Raw genomic sequence first — 20498 nt, forward strand, 5'->3', positions numbered from 1 at the left:
ATAAGAACTTAATTCGTTCCGTGACCAGGTTCTTAAGTAGAAAAGTTTGTAAGTAGAAGCAATTTTTCCCATAGGAATTAATGTAAAAGCAAATAATGCGTGCAAATCCATTAGGACAGGAATAAAAGCTCGGAATTTGGGTGGGAGGAGAAGATTGCCCAGAGCGAAGGAAGTGTTTCTTTTGTCTGGCAGAGATTTATTCCCTGTCCAAGCGCCCAGAGAAAGGAAAATGCTTTGTTCACTCTGGACTGTCAAAGCCTCCTTAAGCGTCCACCAAAAGGCTCCGCTGGCAGCCCAGATGGCTGGGATTAAAGGAGGGAATGGCAGGAAACTGGCCGGGCCTTCATGCTGAAACATTTCCTGGGAAATTTTTCCTGGCTTGGGTTCTTAAGTAGAAAATGGTTCTTAAGTAGAGGCAAAAAAATCTTGAACACCTGGTTCTTATCTAGAAAAGTTACGTAGAGGCCTTCTTAAGCAGAGGTACCACTGTATCTGTGTAGATCCCACACTTAGCTGGATTAGATTACAGATGGATTAACTGTGGCTTTTCATAGGTGGCATCCTTCATTGCCAATTGCAGTGGCTGTGGATTCTACAAGTCTTCAGGAGAAGACTTCTCTTGAGATGTTCCCAGGTTATAGAGACACCCAAGTATTGCCTGCTTTCAACTCCTATTTTCTTTTCACTTTAAAAAAATCTATAAAGAGGCACGTCTTTCATAAGGGCTTTCTTAATTAAATTTAGCATCAACTTTATTTTTAATTTCCTCCCATTTTGCATTTATCCTCTGCTGTAGCCCCTGCTTTGTGGAACATTCTCCTCTTTGGGATTAGAATGGCCTCAAACCTCTTGAGCTTTTCAATAAGGCTTTAAAAACTTGCCTGTGTTTGTGAGGCTCATAATGTGTTAGGGACCCATTCCTTGGCTTTACAGTTAATTGGTTGTGGGTTAACCATAATAGTTGTTTAACTCTTTTGGCTGCTGTATGTATTTATTCTTTGGACTGTTTTTCATTGTTTTTCATTGTTTTACTATTTTATAATGATAAGTTGCCCAGTCAGTAGGTTGAGGTGGCAACTATAGAAATTGAATGAATGAATGAATGAATGAATGAATATTTTTTACTACTATTTCTTGTCTTAATTATGCAGTTGAACGGACCAGAGATGTGGCGGGCTAAAAATCAAATAATGAAATATCAATACTGCACTCCACAGTCACTTTTCCAGCTCTATGATCCGATTAGTTGCAATGGTGGGCTTCCGTTCTTTAGAGACAACAGATTGCAAATTCTCCCTGTAGCTAAAAATATCTGTGCACAATTTTATTTGCACACCCTAGAATAACAAATAGGGAAGGACAATTAATGAATGCAGGAAGAACAGAAATCAGCAATAGTAGAAAGATGGCCTGTGGTTTGGGGTCAGTGGTCTCACAAGATTCAGAAGGCAGGATAGGCCAGCTGGGGCATGACTTAGGCCTTTGGGATTCCCCATTCTTTACATACAGAACATTTTTAACCTGCCAAGTACTCAAATTAATATTCCAGAGGCCTTGATAAATGCCTTTTCCCCTTCTGCATGTCAGGCCTGACAGACAGTGCTTTTAGTTCTGATATTCTGATAGAGCCAAAGACTTTGACCGGTTTTTCTGCTATGATCAGAGTAAATCTAAAATACGTAGTTAATGTCCCTGCTGATAGGGTCATTTTTAAATTATCTCCTGCAATATCTGGTTTATTTCTTTAAATTATTTTATGCTTTATGTGCTCAAAGCTATATAATATTAGTACAGGTAGTCCTCGACATACAACTACAATGGAGTCTGTCCATTATGATAGTATGTCACAATGTTTGTAAAATATGTGACCAATTTAAATTTTATGGGCTTTTTTTTTTTTTTGTAGTGGTCTTTAAGTAAGAGTTTACCTAAAAAAACCAGAAGTGCCAGTTCCGGTTGAGCAATCACTGCAACATCTTGCCCATTCTTTTGGCCTTCTGCAATGGATCAACATGTGGGTTTGTAGCTTTGCATTGGGGATACAGAGATCCAACTAGCCATTGAACTGGTTGGTCCCATGAAAATCCACACACATACACACACCTGTACTAACAGCTTCTAGTCTCTCCATTTAGGAACTCTCCTTCATTTGCAATTTTATAATGATGGTTTACATTTTTTAAAAAGTAATTTTAAATTATTCATTTTTAATGTTTTATTGATTAAATAGATTGAGTCAGTCAATTAACCCTTAATTACTGAAATAGGGAATAATTCTTTTTCTTACCATTTCCTTTCAATCTATGTTAGCTTGCCATCTTTTAAACAAAGATAGCAAGCCTGGGGCTAGCAACAGCTTACACTAGTCTCTCAATCTTGCGTCATTTAGTTTTTAAACTACAGCATTATCGGATTCATTATGACTTTATGTCTTATATGAAATGAGCCATTATGGTTTAGAAATTAAGGATTTGGTATTATGGTATGAAGGCAATGTACAGTGATTGCTCAATAAGCTAAACAAAGCTCACTGTGTGAATCCTGTTCATTTACTTCATGTCAGTCCAGGAGTGGGGTCTAACTGTTGGTGCACAGTGCCAAAAAAAAAATCCAGGGAGGGGGGAGGGAAAGAAGCCTAAACCAAGATTGCGCCCACATGCACAGTGGCAGAAACTCTGCTTCTGTGCATGCACAGAAGAAAAATAAATTCAAAAAATTCAAAAAATGAAAAAGAATTTTTAAAAAGATGGCAGCGGCCATGGACCGGTTCTGTGATGTCATCGAGATCTCACTAGCAGATTGCTACCAGCTCAAGTGAACCGGTCTGAACCAGGAAGAACCCACCTCTGTTTCAATTGGTTATTCCCATCTTGATCACGTCCTTCTAATTTTCATCACAAGATAGCAAGACCTTTCCTGAACTTGCCACATGATATCTGCCTTAGCCAGGTCATGCTACAATCACAGGAGTTCCCAAGCTAAGACTCTCCCTTAAAGCACTAACATAGACAGAAGGAGAAACAAATACATGGATTTGGACCATTTAACTTATAAAGAGGCTGAAAATTCAGGTGTGTCTTATACACTGAATGCAGCTTTTTTCTAAGCTTTTTTTCTCCCCAGCCCTAATTAGGTGCTAATGATCTTCCCAGCTCTTATCTTGCAGGTTCTTTCATTGTTACTGTCTATGAAGAATATTTTCCAAGCTCTAAGTCTTTGCAGAGTTTTTTCATTACTCTATTTGCTCCAAGTAAGTTTCTTTTCAGCCCTAACCAGGTTCTAAGGATGTTCCCAACTCTTACAGCTTGCAAGCTCTTTCATTGTTACTCTCTGCTAAGAATGTTTTCCAAACTTTGTCTTTGCAGTTTTTTTTCCACTGCTCTAACTTGCTTCAAATATTTCTTTTGTACTTATGCCGTTGCTGTATCAACTTTTGCAACCTTTTCACAGGCAAAGTCAATGGAGGAGCCAGATTCACTTAACAACCGGGTTAACAACTTTATCAACTGAGTGATTCCCTTAACAACTATGGCAAGAGACGTCATAAAATGGGATAAAGCTTGCTTAACAAATGTCTCACTTAACAGCAGAAATTTTAGGCCCCATTGTGATCGTAAGTCGAAGACCACCTTAAGCAAGTTTAAGTCTTCCCCATCTCCTTTAATACCACACTTGCTACCATCCAACACTTTGCCTTTGAATGGAAGGTGAAGTTCCGATAGACTTCCAACATATGATTTCAAGTTTTAAGAAAACCAAGTTCTTTCCAAGGGCTGGAAAACACCAGCTAGAAACATTAATCAAAAGTTCATGTGACTGATTGTGCAAATACGGTTGCAAAGGCCTTCTTGCTACCTGTCTCTCAAATCTCTTTCCTAAATTTCATATACTGACCGTCTTCCACAGAGTCATTACTTTCCATTACATCTCTTGTGAGTGGTCTCTCTCTTTCTCTCCTTCTGTTCCCTCCTAATAAACATGATCACAACTCAGGAGAAATGGAAACTTCTGTCACAATTCAATATTGCTTTCTCTTCCTGCACTACCCTGGAAACATCACTCCCCAAGGCAAAAACGTACCCCACAGAATTTGTATCATCACAAGAGCAGCAACTTTAAATCTTAAAGGACTTATGCTCCTAAATAGACAGCACTTACTGTCACAACAGACTTCACATCCTAAAACAGAGGTCCTCAAACTTTGAAACTTTAAGACTTATAGATTTTAACTCCCAGAATTGAATGGTGAAAAACGGTCCAATGGGCCAACTGAAAGTTCAGAAAAGAACTTCCAATTGGCCAGTTGGGCCATTTTTCGCTCTCCCCAGGCTTCAGGAGGCTTTCCTGAACCCTGGGGAGAGTGAAAAACAGTCCAATGGGCCTGTTGGAAGTCCAGAGGCTTCAATGAGGCCTCTGTACATGCGCGGGGAGCCAACGTAGGGGAGTTGTGTGCATGCACGGGGGGCAGCATGGGGATTGTGCGCATGGGCAGGAGGGCATTGCATTATGGGTATAGGCACTTGCACACACACTATCGCACATGTACACATCCTTTTGGCACCTGAGCCAAAAAAGGTTTGCCATCACTGTCCCAGAAGAACATTATTACGTGGCTTTAGAGAAGAAAACATCTCATCCAGAGAGGACAGTTATAGTTGCAGTAAATAAATATATCTGCTCTGAAATATTCCTTCCTCTCTCTATCCTGGCATCTTCAGAAGAGTGTCCACATTCAGTAGTGTTTCCTATATAGGGTCTTAATTCTTCAATCTGGGCTTCCCCTTCACAAGGCACTGTCTTCAGTCAAGGCTCTGAATGCTTAAAATGTGCCTTGAAAGTTGAGTATCTTCTGTTGCCCTCACAATTTGAATTATGAAAAACAAAAGATCAAGAACTATTTCTTATAATAGCAGGGGGTGGGGAAAGAAATGTAAGCAATACTTCAAGACTAAAAAAACCCACCAAATAAGAGCAGAACAAGTTTTTAAAAAGAGCAGGTGGAAGCTCTTTAACTGGACAATAAAATAGACAATCATTTTAAAAAGCAGTATTGGACAAACAAGAGAGGAAGGAAAATGGTTAGATGTTTAAAAAGTAAAGGCATGGTCCTGAGAGTGCAATTTTAGAAGGATCAGTCTCAGCTAAGTGTCAATTTCCTAGGACTACCTTTCAGATAGCTGAAAGAATTGCCTCCTATTTTGGGAGATATATTACCAGTTATTAGTCATATTTGAATTTATTCCTCCTAAAATAAATTAACACTCACATTCAGCTGACAAAGCAACAGCTTTTGCACCTTCCACTCCTGCCTCTGTTTGAACCCAGCATATAACCTTTCCCAATTTTCTATCATTGTTCTTAGGGGGGTGGGGGTGTTTCCCAAAACACAAGACAACTCAACCCCAGACAGGTCAACCAGCTGCCCTGAAAACGTGCATTCCCCCACCCACCTTCCATGTGCAAGCAGCAATGTGAGCGCAGCTGACCTGTCAGAGACACAATCTGCCCTCCGGCTGTAGATGGAAATCGGAAGACTGTCTGTTGTGCCTGCTGTAGCGGTCCAGGTACAGCCTGGCCCTGCTGGCTGGAGAGGGCCAGCGAGTGCTGCTGTAACTGAGTGAGAGGAATGGTAGGGGTCCCGGGAGGGAATGGAGCACCTGCTGGAAGGAGGGAGAAAAAAAAAAGGCTTTTTTTATCAGGGCCAGATGTTTTTAAAAGTCTCCTTCATTCCCTCTTGGATTCTTGTTAATCTCTCTCCTCCCAGAATTATCATCACAGGCAGCCTTCTCCAACCATGTGCCTTCGGCTGGGTTGTGACTATGAATGCCGGAATTCCGAGTGGAATTCTGGAAGATGGAATATCCAGTTGAGGGAGGCTGCCGTACATCTTTCACAGGAGGAAGAGGAGGGAAGGCACTGGCCAAGCTCCATGTCCCAGTTCCAAACCCTACAATTCTCACAATCAGATGTCAAAGTGGGACTTTCCATTTCCTCAAAGGAACGAGGAGGCTGGCAGCAGAGGACAACACTACCATTTCCCTAAAACTTCCTGTTCTCCTGGTAGAACCTGTCCCTTGACCAGCTATTATTCTGGCCTCAGCCATCCTCCGGTATGAAACAATCGCATTTAAAGAGAATGCAGTTTTGGCATTTCCATTCCAGCCTCTCACGAGTCAAAGAAGGGCGAAGGTCTAGCGTGCTTGGTGTAACTGCAGAAGAATCAGCAGCTATCGCAAAAATGCTTCGACTGGCAAAAGAGGAACTGACCTGACATGAGGGTAAAGCCGGTAGGTATCTGCATGAGTCCTCCAGGGGCCACTGCGCTGGTTCCAGTGGTTTTCAGCACTGTTCCGTTGGCACTGGTGACTGTACTGGGGCTGACACTGGCAGAGACTGGTGCTAAGTAGTTAGTAATGGGGAACGAGGGCCCACTGCTGACCTGCATGGATGTGGATGTTGTGGGTGCTGTCTGGATGGTGGACGTCGTCCCCGGGAGGTTGGTGACAGTGAATGCTGGCTTCAGTGAGTCCTGCAAAAGAAGCACAAGTAGAAGGAGCCAAGCCCAAACGGAGTACGTTGCCCAGAGTTGAATCCAGCCTTTCCCCCTTCTGACTATCTTGGCAGTACAGTATCCACATCTAAAAGTAAAAGATAACATGCAGAGGTCAATAAGATCTCCAAATTACCATACTACCACTTCACATGTGGTTGGATTCAATTCCCACTGTCCGCTGACTACTGATATGGACCAGTATTTTTCAAATTTGACTGTCTTTTAAGATGTACAGTAATACCTCATGATACGAACTTAATTGGTGCAAGGAGGAGGTTCGTAAGACGAAAGGTTCGTAAGATGAAACATTGTTTCCCATAGGAAACAATGTAAAGTCAATTAATCCGTGCAACCAAAAAAAACCCCGCAAAAAAAACGGCTTTTGGCGACTGCTGGGAAGCCGCGCGGCTGTTTTAAAAGGTCACAGCCGGCCTGGGGGGCTTCCCAGCACTCCCCCGAACCCGGGTTTGGGGTTCGGGGGGGTGCTGGGAAGCCCCCCAGGCCGGCTGTGACCTTTTAAAACAGCCGCGCCGCTTCCCAGCTGTCTCCTGAAGCCGAACACTAAAGCCGAACTTCCGCGTTCGGCTTCGGGAGACAGCTGGGAAGCGGCGCGGCTGTTTTAAAAGGTGACAGCCGGGCTGGGGGGCTTCCCAGCAACCTCCCGAATTGAACCCGGGGTTCAGAAAAATTTTGCCTCTTCTTACGAACTTTGTTCGAGTTACGAACCGGCGTTCCGGAGGCTTCTGGGAAGCCCCGCCGCCCGGCTGTCACCTTTTAAAACAGCCGCGCGGCTTCCCAGCAGTCTCCGAACGCCGGTTCGTAACTCGAAAAAAGTTCGTAAGAAGAGGCAAAATTTTTCTGAACCCCGGGTTCGTATCACGAGTTGTTCGTAAGACGAGGGGTTCGTATCTTGAGGTACCACTGTATAGAGTTTAACACCGAGAGTACCCAGTCAGCCTTTAGAAAAACCTCCTGAATAGTATTTCAAAACATCACTAATGGCAATCAATATTTCAGTGCTAGATTATAAAGGAAAATGGCAGTTATCCCTTGAGTTACACAGCCTGGAAAAAGAGATTCAAGCAACTCACAAACCTTCCAGTCAAATGAGTTCATTCATATAGTAAATAAAGGCAGGAGTTTTACTGAAGCATTTCCTAAGACTCAGGACCCTAACCCCTTGTTCTTTGACATTAAGACAATTCCTTGCAATTCCATGTCCCTGGCCATGGTCTGCTATTCTGGGTTTAACAGATTGAAATGGTATCCTAAAACAGCTGTGGATCCCTATCTTCTCCCCATTCTGAAGGATATTCTTTCTTACTTGATATTTCACAATGGTTGAGTCACATCAGCAGTCTGAGTTGCCTACCAAACACTTTCTTGGGAGGCAGCAAAGATCTAAGAAACAGTCTGTTCAGAGAGGCCCAGTTTATGCTAAATCTGAGACCCAATAGCAGCAAGGACCTTTACCAGGGAATGGATTTGTTTCTTAATGTTTCACTTGGACATGCTTCCACGAGTCCATGATTCTCTATCCTGTCTTCTAGGATTAACACAGATTGTGTCTTTCTATGTGGCACCACTTCAGAATTGTCAAGTGTTCTCACATCCCCCTTGAGTCTTTTTTTTATAAGGCTAAACATACCAATTTCTCTCAATCTCTTCAAAGAATCATATTTCTGTTTTTTTGAGAATATTTGTGGTCCTTCCTTTAATCCATTTCAATTTGTCTGACTCCCTTAAATTTTGGTATCCAGAACCTGATGAAGCATTCGTGATTTACCTGGTGCATGTATTTTAGACCAGCGTTTCCCAACCGGTGTGCCGCGGCACAGTAGTGTGCCGCGAGACATGGCCAGGTGTGCCGCGAGAAGCTCAAGCTGGGTGGGGCGCTGCCGGCGTCCCTGCCTGAGTGTCGTCCTGTGGGTGGTCTTGGGCTTCACAGTCGCTTCCTGGTTCCCTGTCCTCCCACCGCCTGTGTCTCCCGCCGTCGCCTCCCACCAAGCCGTCGCCCGTTGCCGTGGGTTCCTTGAGTGGGAGCTGCCGCTTCCCTCCGTCCAGCTCAGCCACGCTGCCGTAGAAAGCACAGAGGTTATTGCCACCGCTTCTGCCTCCACTCAGGGAGCCACCGTGGTCACCGCGCCTTTTCCTCTCCCTCAGCTCAACCAGGGTGGCTCCCTGAGTGGAGGCAGAGGTGGCGGCAATAACCTCTGCACTTTCTACGGCAGCGTGGCTGGGCTGCCTGGAAGGAAGCGGCAGCTCCGAGGAATGAGGCGCTGGCAGTAGACACAGGCGGAGGGAGGAGAGGGAACCAGGAAGCCACCATAAAGCCCAAGACCAGCCACAGGACGACCTTCAGCCAGGGGCACCGGAACCGCGCGCAGCCATGGTGGGAGCAGCATGAGGTAGCAACGAGGCGCGAGGACAAGCAGGCAGCTTGGCGGAGGGGAAGCGCTGAGGGGCTCTCCTCCTTCCCCACCCCCGCGCTTCTCTCCCGCCCTGGCTTTCGCTTCGCCCCATGATTTCCCCGCAATTTCATCCAGGCCACCTCTTACCTCCTTTTGAACTGCGGGGAAATCTGCGGGCAAAGCAAAAGCCAGGGCGGGAGAGAAGCGCGGGGGTGGGGAAGGAGGAGAGCCCCTCAGCGCTTCCCCTCCGCCAAGCTGCCTGCTTGTCCTCGCGCCTTGTTGCTACCTCCTGCCTTTTTCCAGGGGCCTTTGGAAGGCACCCAGGGAAGGGGGGGGGGGATTGGGGGTGGCTGCAGCGGCTTCTCGTCCTCCTCATCCGGCTGCTAATGCCCGCCCGGCCCCTCTTGCAGTCCCTTCACGGAGCGCTTTTGTCCCAGGCTGTCAGCGAAAGGGCTGCAGGACAGGCGGGGCAGGCGTTCTTCTCACAGCTGAGGCAGAATTTGGAATGTCGGGGGTGTGTGCATGCGGGCTCCGCATCCCCCTGCCACCCGGAACATTTAAAATAAGAAAAACCTTCACCGGCCTCCGCAGAGAAGAAAGGAAGAGAGAGAAAGAGAGACAGAGCAAGAGAGACATAGCAAGAGAGGCAGAGAGAGAGAGAGAGAGAGAGAGCAAGAGAGACATAGCAAGAGAGGCAGAGAGAGAGAGACAGAGAAAGAGAAAGAGAGAGAAAGAGAGCTAGCAAGAGAGAGAGAAAGAGAGACAGAGAAAGAGAGACAGAGAGAGAGAAAGAGAGAAAGAAAGAGAGAGAATGAAAGAGAGATAGCAAGAGAGGCAGAGAGAGCAAGGGAGAGAGAAAGACATATAGGGAGGGAAGGAGGGAGAGAGAAAGAGAGCAAAAAAGAGAGGAAGAAAGAAAGAGGGATGGAGAGAGAGAAAGAAGGGAAGGAAGAGAGAGAAAGAGTGAGGGAGAAATAGAGCGAAATGGAGGAAGATTTTTTTTTGTCAAAACTTTTCTTTAGCCACCCCCCACCCCCACGTTCAGTGTTCCCCAGGATTTTGAAAATATGAATAATGTGCCGCGGCTCAAAAAAGGTTGGGAAACACTGTTTTAGACGGTGCAATTTTGGTCTCTCAATATCTTGCCCTAATCCCTTCACAGTAATCCAGTATTCTGCTGCTATAATCATTCACCCAACCCTGATACCGATTCTTTAAATACCTATACTAGGCTTCTTATATGAATTACATCCAAGTAACTTGCTCAACTTGGATATGCTATTCACATTTTCAAACCTAGAAAAATTTGAGATTTTCATAACTATTTTGGTATTTCCAATGATTTGGTTCACTCCTACAATTAACAACAAATCTGGTTTCTGTAGAACCAAAGTTTAGTCTTAACATTTATGCTTTGATTTTGCTTTGAGTTTCTTGTTTATTCATTTGCTTACACATCATTAATTCATAATACGTATGCACAAACAGAATGCAAATAAATTAAAAGAACAATGCTGCTCCCCCCCTATGTAAATCTAATAAAATCAAATTTTGTAATAATATAAACAAATGCATCTCAATGCACAAAATGCCATTCAATGTTGATGTTTGACATTACTTAGCTTTTGTTAATTAATTAGCCAAAACATACAATATTTCAAACTACAGAGGATTGTTTATACTCATTATCTTGTATGATACCACTAGCTTTCCTGGAAGAGAGGTCCAGAGAACAATTTGAAGTATTATCTCTCCAAGTACTTAGATGAAGTTTTTGTTTTATAAAAATACAAAGCTATCCATTTTATCAGCTCATTGGAGTGGGAGTTGTTTTGCTACAAATAGCTTATCACTTGCTATGGGTAAATTTTGTCTAGAATCAAGGAAGGCTGCGTCTATCTAAGTGTAACTTTAATTCTCTGTTAATTAGATGTTTATGAACTTCTGTTAATTTAATTGATTAGAGCTTTTTGTGATCAGAGCCATAAACTGGATGATAAATTCGCACTGTAAGCTCCAAGCTATAAAGAGTCATGCATATTCATGGCGCTATACAAATATATAACTCTACAGAATGGACATTTTTAATCTGTAAATTTTACCTCTAAAAGATGGCTTTCCCAGAGATGACTGGTTCAGGTAGCAGAATCTCTGAGATACACATCCCATGAGGCCTTAATTCAATGTCAACTTAGCATTTCATGTGATCTGAGCCATTCTAGATATAATATAAGGCTTGGTACTATATATGAATTCAGGTAACTATAGCCTATCCAAAAACCAATGCTTAAGCAAACCATAACTTAGCCTAAAACGTGAACCCTGTTATTGTGCTTTAGGATAGTAAGTCACATACTAGATCTTCAAGGATTTGCAGAGCAACTCTTAAGTGAGATAAAGAGGCCACTTGGCGATAATTTCTTTGAGAGTAATCTGGAAACTCTCTGGATCTATTTGATGCTTGAGATATACTCTCTAAACTTGGACAGTCCTGTCCAATGATTAAAATGCAGTACTGCGGGCAAACTGCCCACTGTCTTGAGTTCGATCCCAACAGCGCTCATGGTTGATTCAGCTTTCCATACTTCTGAGGTCAGTAAAATGAGATCCCAGATTGTTGGAGGCAACATGAAAATGCATTGTAAACTGCCCGAAGAGTGCTATACAGCACTATGGAGGCATATAAGTCTAAATTCTTTTGCCAGTGGCTATTGCCATACAGGGCCCATCCTCTGAGATCCTGGGCAGTAAATATGACTACTTGAATGTGCTGGATCAGAAATCACTTGGAACAAGCCACTTTTATGATGGAGACACTGAATTCTATGGCTTTCCCAGATCTACATCATACTTATGGAATCATTCAGTATTGAAAACTATGGCTACTACTCAAGCACAGTTGCACAGTGGTTTTTTTCTTTCTTAAGTTTCCTCTCTCTGCAAGTTTGTTTGCCTAGTGTTCTAGATTCAAATCAGACTTTCAACTAACTTTTGTGGGTTTTTTTTTTTAATTTATTTATTTATTTAAAATATTTATGTAGCTACCCATCTTCTAACTAACTTTGAGGAGCTCCCAATCAAAAACTTTGGAGCTTCGGCACAGCGTTCCAGCCACTGGGAATCAGGCACATTTCATTTGCACAGTCCTGTCCTGCTTTAGTGTCTTGATAAAAAGTTGTTTTTAAAAAGTTGTTTTTAAAAACAGGAGGAGTATATATTTGGTAATCATGTTTTAAGGGCTATTAGACTAGGAGGGGGGGGGGTGTTGTCTTCTGGGATTAGAATAGCTATTTCTGTTTGAACTCTATAGTCTTCAATATCCTAACCTGCCTGGGGAGGGTTAATGTCTTGTTGTCACTAATGTTGTCGGTGTTCTTGTTGCTGCCAATCCCCACCCTCAAACTCCTCTAGCACTACTATGTAGATCCAGCCGGCAGGCACTCCCATGTGCTTCTCCAGGCTACTGACCTGACACACTGCCAAAAACAAGGAATTCACAGCTCAACTAACATCTAAAAAAGGAAAGGCAGACAACAAATCCAGAACACCCTTCCTGCTGCGTAGAGGAGGGTGAAGGCAGGATGGGGAGAGAAGGGGAGAGTCTGCCAGCAATTGCCTGCCCTTCCACTCCTCTCCAGCCCTGGCACCAAGAACTGTGTAGATGGAATTAGGAGGAGCATGTGATAATGGTGCACAGTTGAGCAAATTAACTTTCCATTATCTCAGCTGAAGCCTCCTTTTCATCACAGAGGACAGACCTAAGCCCGCATGAAATCTTTGTTGAATACTAAGTACCACATTTTTTGGACTATAAAATGCACTGGAGTATAAGACACACCTTAGTTTTGGGGCAGGAAAATAAGAAAAAAGCTGATTGTGGAGTGGATGGCCTTCCTGAATACCCTCAATCAGCTGTTCCCAGAGGTGAACTTTAGCAACAGGTTTTTTGGTTGTGAGCTCTGTGCCCTGTTTTTCCATAGAAACATAGTAGATTGAACGCAGAGAAAGATCTCATGGTCCATCTAGTCTGCCCTTATACTATTTCCTGTATTTTATCTTAGGATGGATATATGTTTATCCCAGGCATGTTTAAATTCAGTGACTGTGGATTTACCAACCACGTCTGCTGGAAGTTTGTTCCAAGCATCTACTACTTTTTCAGTAAAATAATATTTTCTCACATTGTTTCTGATTTCCCCCCCAACTAACCTCAGATTGTGCCCCTTTGTTCTTATGTTCACTTTCCTTTTAAAAACACTTCCCTCCTGAACCTTATTTAACCCTTTAACATATTTAAATGTTTCAATCATGTTCCCCCTTTCCCTTTTGTCCTCCAGACTATACAGATTGAGTTCAGTCTTTCCTGATAGGTTTGATGCTTAAGACCTTCCACCATTTTTGTAGCCCGTCTTTGGAACCATTCAAATTTGTAAATATCTTTTTGTAGGTGAGGTCTCCATTAACCTGAAGGGTTTGCATGCCAAAAGAGTGTGTGTATGCGCCCTAGCAAGTGCGCACATGCCCACCAATTCCCTCCCACACATACATGCATCCCCCTGCGCATACGGACCCCCCCCCCCCCCGCCAATGCTTCATTATAGCCTGGAACATTAAAAAACCAGCCAAATGGGCAAATCAGAAGTTCAGAAAAACAGACTTGTAGTTTGCTGCACTCCAGAGGCTCCTGAAGCCTCTGGGGTGTGAAAAACAGCACAACGTGCAAACAGGAAGTCTGCTTTTCCAAACTTCCGGTTTGTCTGTTGGGCCGTTTTTCTTTTTCCCTGAAGCTTCCAGAGGGAATTATTTATATAGATTTCCACCATTCTGTTTTGAACCCCAGTTCTCCCCTCTATCTCCCCCTCCGTCCTGCCATGTCTGTCCATCATCTATTAGCGGTTTTTCAATCATTACCTTCTTATCAACAATTGAACCATCAGCAATTAGACTTCTTCTTTAACTGAATATCAAAGCATAGTTACAGAATGACAGCTGTCTTATTCTTTACATTCTATTCATCCCTTACACTCCTTTGGCTTTAGAAAGTTCTCTTCGGCAGAGCCGTCCATTCTGGTCCTAACTGGCTTGAACCAAATCGGTTGAGTGAATGTGCAGAGAAAAACTGGAATGGTGAGTATATAGAGAGCAACAGAACTTCAGAAAAGACGCAAAAGTAAATACAGTAAGTACAGTGACAATAACTATCAATTTGCAAACCTACCTAGGGATGGAAGTCAGGTTATTCAAGATTTATTTCAATCCAAATGTCACAAGAATGACCCTTGCATTGAGTTTTCTAACTAATAACAGAACCTAACAATGGGTTTGGGGTGAGTGGGTTTGGTCTTCTGGACATTCAGTTCTTCATAGGCCCCAAAATGCTCCATGGGTTTGAAATTCCTAATGAAATTGAATTATTGACCTTTTATAGAATTTTAAGATTAATTTCTAAAGGCCTCCTGCAAGTCTACAATAACCCCATTCCACTCCAAAACACTGTCCTGCTGATTTCCTCTTACCTTCAATGTATCTCCGAGACCGCCTTCTGCCGCACAAATCCCAGCGACCGGTGAGGTCCCACAGAGTTGGCCTCCTTAGAGTCCCGTCAACCAAACAATGTCGGTTGGCGAGACCTAGGGGTAGAGCCTTCTCTGTGGGAGCCCCGGCCCTCTGGAATCAACTCCCCCCCAGAGATTCGCACTGCTCCCTCCCTCCTTGCCTTCCAAAAGAGCTTAAAAACCCATCTTTGCCGCCAGGCTTGGGACTTTTAGATCTTCCCCTGACCACTGAATGCCTTAAGTATGACTGCTGAATGTTTGGTTAATAAGTTAATTGTTTGGTTAATTTTTTTTTCATTTAGTTGTTTTTAAATTGTAGTATTAATTGGATTACATTATTGTTCTGTTTTTATATATATGCTGTGAGTCGCCCCGAGTCCTTGGAGAGGGGCGGCCTACAAATCCAAATAGATAGATAGATAGATAGATAGATAGATAGATAGATAGATAGATAGATAGATAGATAGATAGATAGATAGATAGATAGATAGATAGATAGATAGATAAATAAATAAATATCCTTCAATCAAAGATTTTATGAGCTACCAAAATCCTCAAAGCTCTTTCATTTGCAAGGTAGAGGAGACCAGCTTCCCAAATGTAATATTTCATTGCTACGGTAGTTAGATTCTTCCTTATCTGCACATCAGAGGTGATATTTCTGAGAATGCGTGTTCCTTTCCAGCCAGTGGGTATAGCTGCAGTACCTCTCCCTATCTACAGACAGAAAATATTCCGGGCTGAATAGGTTGCATGTGGCTCCCCATCTACACTGTGCCAATTCTAGACCTGGAGGAGAGCTGCTATTATTATTATTATTATTATTATTATTATTATTATTATTATTATTATTAATTAGATTTGTATGCCGCCCTTCTCCGAAGACTCAGGGCGGCTCACAGGACACAATATAAAACAATGCGTACAAACAAATCTAATTACCGTAATTAAAACTACAAGCTAAAGAGGTAGCCCCATGTAGAGAGCATTGCAGTAGTCGAATCTCGAGGTGATAAGGGCGTAAGTGACTGCGAGGAAAGACTCCCTGTCCAGATAGGGCCACAACTGGTGCACCAGGTGAACCTGGGCAAACGCCCCCCTCGCCACTGCCTAAAGTCTCTATTATATGGAGGTCACCATGTTTGCTTACCTCATGCATGACATTATTACATATATTATTATATTAACATATTACAATGTAATATATTATTATATATTTATTTCATGGGTAATAAATAGTGCTGGCTATATGACATATCAACATCACTCTTCCATGAACTGCACTGGCTGTCAGTGTATTTCCAGACGCAATTCAAGGAACTTATTGTCACCTTTAAAGCCCTACATGGCTTAGGGCCAGGTTACCTGACTCTTTTCCCACGAGTTTCGATCCATTCAGATTGGGCCGACTGCAGCGGATCCCATCAGCCAAAGAGTATCAAACTGCAGGAACTGGAAGACGGACTTTTCCTGCAGTAATCCCTGCTTTATGGAATATTCTCTCCTTGGAAATTAGAAGAGCCCCAAGCCTGTTTGCCTTTCGCAAAGCTTTAGAAACTTGGCTAGGTACACAGGCCTGAGACTCGGACTGTGTTCAGGATCCAATTAGCTGGCTTTATTGTTAGTTAAAAAATCACCATGGCTGCTGCTTGTACTTAGAAAATTTTATGGATGTTTTCATTGTTTTAATGTTTTTAATTTTCATAATTTTAGAAAATTGTTTCATAATTTTAGAATTGTAAGCCACACAGAGTCATTTTGGCTGAGTTTCAGCTTCAGAAATTGAATGAATGAATGAAAGAACGAACTGTACCATTTTTACAGTGCTGTGCAGACAAAAAGATTCATTAAATGAACAGAATATTTGGGAGCTAAGAGTTGGAACAGCGTTTTGTTGTAAAATTGTCTGATCCATATAATTTTCATAACATATATGGCCCACTTGAAGTTTTTTACAAACTTGGAGAGTTTAACATCCCTCCCTCCTCTTCTATGCAATTACTCGAATTCATGCAACAGATATGTTATTCATATACAGTAGTCCCTCGCTATATCACGCTTCACCTACCGCGGCTTCACTTCATCGCGGGTTTTGAAGTCAGCGTTGGCACAGATACGGCGCTTAGAAGTTTGGAAGGGCAGGACAAGCACTCAGCTCATGCTCAGAGAGAAGCTTCATTTGAATCATTTCACCACACAAACAAGCGCTAGAATAATTCCAGCGGGACTCCCGAATGATGAGCGGGGCGGGGACTGAGCTCCGGCGGAGGCCCGTCCCCTCGTTCAACCCACCTCGCCAGTGCCGAGAAGGCAGTCTTTGGAGGCGCGCTTAGTGGTTGGCGGCGGCGGCGGCAGTGTGCTTGGGGTTGTAGAAAGAGCTCCCGGCAGTGCACGAACGAGCGAGCGCGAGCAAAGAAAGGAACGCGATGCGGTGGGAATTGCCAGACTGGGCTCGAGTGCGAAAGAGGAAGTGCTGGGCGGGTGGAGGGGGGGAAAAAAAGAAAAGAGAGAGAGAGAGAGAAAAAGAACCAGCCGGGGCAGCTCACCAGGGACTTTCCAGTGGGGGCAAGGCAAAAAAGACAACGTTTGGCCGAACTGCTGCAAAGGTTAGCCGTTGCTCGCCTTCAGGCATCTGGAGCTGGTGGGAAGGAGGATAAATTCCCCATCACAGATTTCACCTATCGCGGCCGGGTCTGTAACGTAACACCCGCGATAGGTGAGGTCTTACTGTAATCTGTGATTAGAGAAGAGCACTAAGGGCTCATACACCTCATAGATTTAATTAAAGTTAGGATCACCAGGCATTCCTTACCACTACCACCCTCACATTCCTTATTCTTTAATTCTACAAACCCTTTCATCATTCAAAAACAGAGCAACAGCACTGACCCATCTTAAATAGGTTACAGGAGCATCTCGATATAGAAAAGAGCAGGGGTCGCCAATGACTCACCATTAACCTTGGCAACTTTAAGACTTGTGGACTTCAACTTCCAGAATTCCTCAGCCAGCTTTGCTAGCTGGGGAATTCTGGCAGTTGAAGCCCACAAGTCTTAAAGTTGCCAAGGTTGGAGATCCCTGGAATAGAGAATCCCCCATGGGTACTGTTATGAAAATGTAATTTATGAGTTGAGAAAGAACCTTGGATTACTTCTTTGGAAACAATCTAGAGATGCTGCTATAGCTATAAATGGTCTGTCACATACTGCCCTATGTTGTTTTGATAGTTATATCAAAGCAGAACTAGTAAGCAGAAAGGTTTGTTTGTCTAGCAATCAGTTGGCAGGCTGATTGTATACTGAGATAGGACTGAATTGCCCAATTGAACTGATAAAGAGTCAGATGATCTCTCTATCAATTCATTAGAAATTGGGTAATATGGAGCGTGGAGCTTTTTTTTGGTTCCCAAAGCCTTTGATGTGTGTTTTTTTAAAGTGGCCAGCAAAGTGTAGACTACCACCACTCTTATTATGGAAGAGCAGCCAAAGAGATCCATCAAGCCAAATAATGGATCTCTTTATTTGGTAGGGTCTTGCCACTAGATGCTATTAAAATGATCTCTTTTGTAAGTACCTTACTACTACTATTATATTGGCCATAGAAGTAGGAAAGACTTCTCTTTAAAAGGTGCCCATTACAATCAGTAGGTGGCAATATAATCTTCAAGGAGGCACATCCCTGAAATGAAGTTGCAAATACTGGAATGGTCCATACCTTCAAAGGAAAGTGCTGGTGACCGCAGTTAAGAGAGGGTGTAGGCTGAATTGTGCACATGCCCCACAGCTGTTGACCACTTGCTATGCAACTTGTTTGAGACAAACCAACATGTCAAAATTTGCAATGTAATCTAAAGAAGTACGGGGAGGGGGGTTGAGCAACCCATTAAATGCCATCAGAAAGGGAAGCCTCCAAGTGTTTCCAAGCAGCCTCTTCAGGAAACAGAAGGCATTGTCCCAGAAAAAGGACAGACTGGAGAAGAAAAGGCCAAAACTTCAACAGCAGAAGGACTCAGGGGAGAAACAAAAAACCAGAAATAGAAGATCTTTGGCTGCAGCATAATCCAAATTGTTACCTTATGCCAGTGTTTCCCAACCTTGGCAACTTGAAGATATTTGGACTTCTATTCCCAGAATTTCCCAGCCAGCAGATGCTAGCTGGGGAATTCTGGGAGTTGAAGTCCAAATATCTTCAAGTTGCAAAGTTTGGGAAACACTGCCATATGCTAAAGAGGGGATATCCTGGCAAAAAGAAACAGAAATTGCAGAAGGGAAGCCACAGCTGTATTAACAAAGGGATATCCAGAAAAGGGAAACCCCTTTGTTTCCAAATCTGATCCAAATAGCATTAGCATACTGGAGTTAGTGTGGAAGCCAATTGGCCACTGATAAACCTGCGGCTGGGGCGTAAATACAAGTTAGAGCAACAAGCTCTGTAATCTTAGCAGATATAATTGTGGCAAAAGCATGAGACTCTGTCACAAAAGCTTGATGACAACAAAGTAGTCAGACCACCATCAACCATCTGCTTACAAAAAAAATGACCCATAGCTCCTAGTTGAGGTGATGTAATGGGTCTTCAATGAGGTCAAGACCAGAAGCAGAAACAGTGCTTACTACTTCCCTACAATCAGGAGGAAAGCCATCAGGAGGGAAGCAGTATCTAAAGTCTGATAGGGCTTGAGAGTCACATTAGCAGCAAAAGTTTGTCATACTGAATAAAAACTATTTTGAGAAAGCAGCAAAATTTCTATTGCTTGCAAGGTCATGGGATGGTTCAAAAGAATATCTTGAGCCCACCCCAGCTAAAGGGCAGCAGCTGCTACCAATTGCAAGCACTATTGGCATCCAGCTGCTATCAGATCAGGTTTCAAAAAATAGTAAGCCACAGGGCATTTTACCCAGGACCCATAAGCTGAATTAGTACTCCTGAGGCAATGCCCTGCTGAGCATGACAATAGTGTAAAAAGGATTTAGAATAACTAAGGAATGTATATGTTGGGTGCAATTGACAGACTTTGCTTCAAGGTAATGAAAAAAGAATTCTCTTCCTCAGGCCAAGAAACAAGAATGGAAATCGTAGTCAATTTGAACCAAGAGTGGAGACAGGGTGGAAAAATTAGTGTAACAAAAACTCAGCATTCCTTTTTTTTTTTTTTAAAAAAAATCCTTATTTTTTGGTTGTAGGAATTTTCATAATAGGATATGGCCAACAAAACTGGAGTAAAGACTTAGAAACCTTGTGCCCATGTTCAACCAAAAATCCCTTGTCCCCTGAATGCAGAAGGATATAATATGCATACTGAAGAAACCAAGAATCCCAGAGGGGAGATAAGAGATAAATTGCTCAGATCGGAAGGCAAAATTTGATCAAACAAAGTAGGCCTATCAATCAAGCCCCGAGGGAGATGATCCAGGTGAATTGAGATCTCCTCAAGTAAAAACAAAAAGGTATTGAGAGTATAGAATGAAAAGTGAAGTAAGCAGCATTCCAATCAACCACAGAAAGTAAGAAGCAAAAATGGGATACAAGTGAGAATCTTTTACACTGAGATAATATGCACCAATGACAAATTCCTTGTCAATTCAATCACACTTGGCGAATACAAAATTCTATTCTATTCTAGCTGGGTGTGAGACAAGCAGGATGCAATGGAGCAATATTTATTTACAGTATGCATTCATTCATTCATTCATTCATTCGTTCGTTCGTTCGTTCGTTCGTTCGTTCGTTCATTCATTCATTCATTTCGATTTATTAGCTGCCCATCTCCTGATGGACTCAGGGTGGCACACAACAATAAAACAATATACAATAATTAAAAACCTCTGTATTAAAAGATATTCATCCATCTATCATTCATCACCACTGGCCGGAATAGGGTGCTCATTGATAAGACATGACTTCTGAACAAAAATAAATAGGACAGATGTTTTCCTATTCAGGCTTCTTGACAGGGAAGTTAGTTGTACTGCAAAGAGA

General features: G+C 42.8%; 1 protein-coding gene across 3 annotated transcripts in view; it reads right to left on the reverse strand.

The window, feature by feature from the left end:
- Positions 1–20498, reverse strand: part of SRF (serum response factor) — a 68018-nt gene that overhangs the window by 15867 nt on the left and 31653 nt on the right. For 2 of the 3 annotated variants that reach the window (XM_070734582.1, XM_070734583.1), the window contains exon 3: positions 6268–6529. In XM_070734582.1, coding sequence (XP_070590683.1) covers positions 6268–6529 — 262 coding nt within the window. Of the gene's footprint in view, positions 1–5486; positions 5661–6267; positions 6530–20498 lie in introns of all 3 variants that reach the window. The other variant, XM_070734581.1, reaches the window with a different exon arrangement.

This window comes from Erythrolamprus reginae, chromosome 1 (genome assembly GCF_031021105.1).
Source record: "Erythrolamprus reginae isolate rEryReg1 chromosome 1, rEryReg1.hap1, whole genome shotgun sequence".
NCBI lineage: Eukaryota > Metazoa > Chordata > Lepidosauria > Squamata > Dipsadidae > Erythrolamprus > Erythrolamprus reginae.